Source organism: Penaeus monodon, chromosome 34, assembly GCF_015228065.2.
Source record: "Penaeus monodon isolate SGIC_2016 chromosome 34, NSTDA_Pmon_1, whole genome shotgun sequence".
Taxonomy (NCBI): Eukaryota; Metazoa; Arthropoda; class Malacostraca; order Decapoda; family Penaeidae; genus Penaeus; species Penaeus monodon.
In genome coordinates, this window is record NC_051419.1 from 8,981,731 (window position 1) to 8,983,794 (window position 2,064).

The 2,064-nt window shown below is 44.3% G+C and overlaps 1 protein-coding gene across 1 annotated transcript in view; it reads left to right on the forward strand.

Annotated features, from left to right (window-relative positions):
• LOC119594807 (basement membrane-specific heparan sulfate proteoglycan core protein-like) overlaps positions 1–2,064 on the forward strand; it is a gene marked incomplete at its 5' end in the record, with an annotated part of 219,836 nt that overhangs the window by 12,905 nt on the left and 204,867 nt on the right. The window contains 2 exon segments of the mRNA XM_037943897.1: positions 458–586; positions 1,743–1,871. Of these exon segments, the coding sequence (XP_037799825.1) occupies positions 458–586; positions 1,743–1,871 (258 nt within the window).

Sequence of the window (2,064 nt, forward strand, 5' to 3'; positions counted from 1 at the left end):
GAAATTGGTTGTCTAGAGCGTCAGGGAGTCCTGTGAACAAGGTCAAGAGAATACAAGCTTATTCCCCCTCAGTTTGCACAGGTGATGACGTCAGCGGCAGTGGAGTTGTTGGAAAGTATTACATTAGCTAAAAGATGATTTCCGTCGCTATTCAGTCTATGGTTTAAGAAGGAAACCTAAATACAGAATGTGTAGCATGTATTATAGTTCTAGCTAAATGGTTATCAGTGAAGCGGTTCGAATCAGTGACTGTGATGTCACAGCCCAGGTACACACAAGACAACCAATTTTGAGACAACCTGAGCAGATCTTGTATTCTTTTGGCTTTGCTCATGCTGACAAAGGAAGGGGATTTACAGTTACGATGTTTGAAAAAAGTGCAGATATAACGATATAAAGCAAATGAAAGGGAAAGGTTCCGGCACACATTAAGAAAATGAACGAACGTTATCCTTAGCACGACCAACGTGTCGTTCGGACGACCAGGGGCCCAGGACGTGTGACGATGGCACGACCTACGCCTGTTTCTGTGACGGCGTGAGGGAGTGTCCCGGAGGAGAGGACGAGGCCGGGTGCGGCTCAAGCGGTAAATAAGTCCCCCATTTAGTATTCTGTTATTGTGCTGCTTCATGGTTTCAGCTCATGTTCCCCGCCTCTTTGGCTTTATTATTTCGTCTTCCCTTTTGATGACCGCCTTTTGCAGTCGCTGTATACTAACACGTGTTTCGGATGTGTTTTTCGGTATCTTCTGAAACAGCGAATGAGCTGTGTTTGGCAAGACTGTTCGTCCGCATTATTCTAGCCTTAAAGTGGGAAAACAGATTGAGGCTCTTGTATGTCCCCAACGACACTCGCTCAGATTCCTCTGTCTGTCCTACAACCTGACTCCTGCTACAAGCTACCTCTGTAACGTTCTCTTTGGTGTGGCTTGTACGCGAAGCGATTCGGAGACTAACATGATTAATTTTGATGTATCTTTAACCTTATCTAGTGGATGATGGTTGGTGACGTACACACCATAATAACACAAACTTTGTATATTAATATATAAGGATTATACAGCATGGGATACAGGATAAAGAGTTAAATGGTTAATGCCAGACATGGAAGTTATGCCACTGTCTCTCCCCACCTTCGACGACAACTTCAGCTCAAATTATCACGAGAAAAGCATCCAAAATTTGATGCAAAAACACTATTCCGGTCTCAAAGCTGGAAGTTGATTTGTAGTTTTGCGGTATTTCTCTGATGATTCATATGAAGTTCCTCGTCTTAAACTAACCGACATTAAGACGTCGGCCATTTTCTTTGATGCGATTTGTACTTTTAGCTGTCTAACCTTTTCCGTTTCAATTCAAACTAACAATACATAGTATTGAACAACCCATTATTTGCAACATTACAATTATATATATCATTTTCAAAACATTCACCATACTGAATAATAGTATAGAGCACATACAAACATGATATAAATTTTGGCATGTTTCAGTACATCACTTTTACAATAATTTGTTATGATATAAGGGAATATTCAGATTCCAAACAGTTGTTATAGCAGGTTGTGCAGCTGCTCCTCCTTATGAAAGCGAAACTTTGCGGCCTAGTCTTTGTGGCGAATCGTTGAGCGTAGAAAGAACGAAAAGAGCAAAAAGTAAAGGAACAAGATCGAGAGAGTGAGGATGTCCCTCTAAACATAACCTAACGCCTTGCCGCCCCTCTGGCTCCGCCTCTCTCGCCAGGGTGCAGACAGGACCAGTTCTCCTGCTCCGACGGCACGCAGTGCATCGAGAGCAACCAAGTGTGCGACGGGATCCAGGATTGCTTCGACAACAGTGACGAAGACTCGGCCAAGTGCACCGTGACTCCCGGTCGGTAGAGCTTGCGACCCCCCCCCTTTCCCCCCCTCTCGCCTTCCCTCTTCGGAAGGTCGGCGCGAGCTGTATTGTTTCCGAAACTAACTCCTCAGAGCACGCCCCTTCCCCTAGCGATGTTGCTGCTCCTTTCAGTCGACTCTGCATTTGGCGAATACTTTCATTTGAATATTAATTGCTTTCTTCTGCG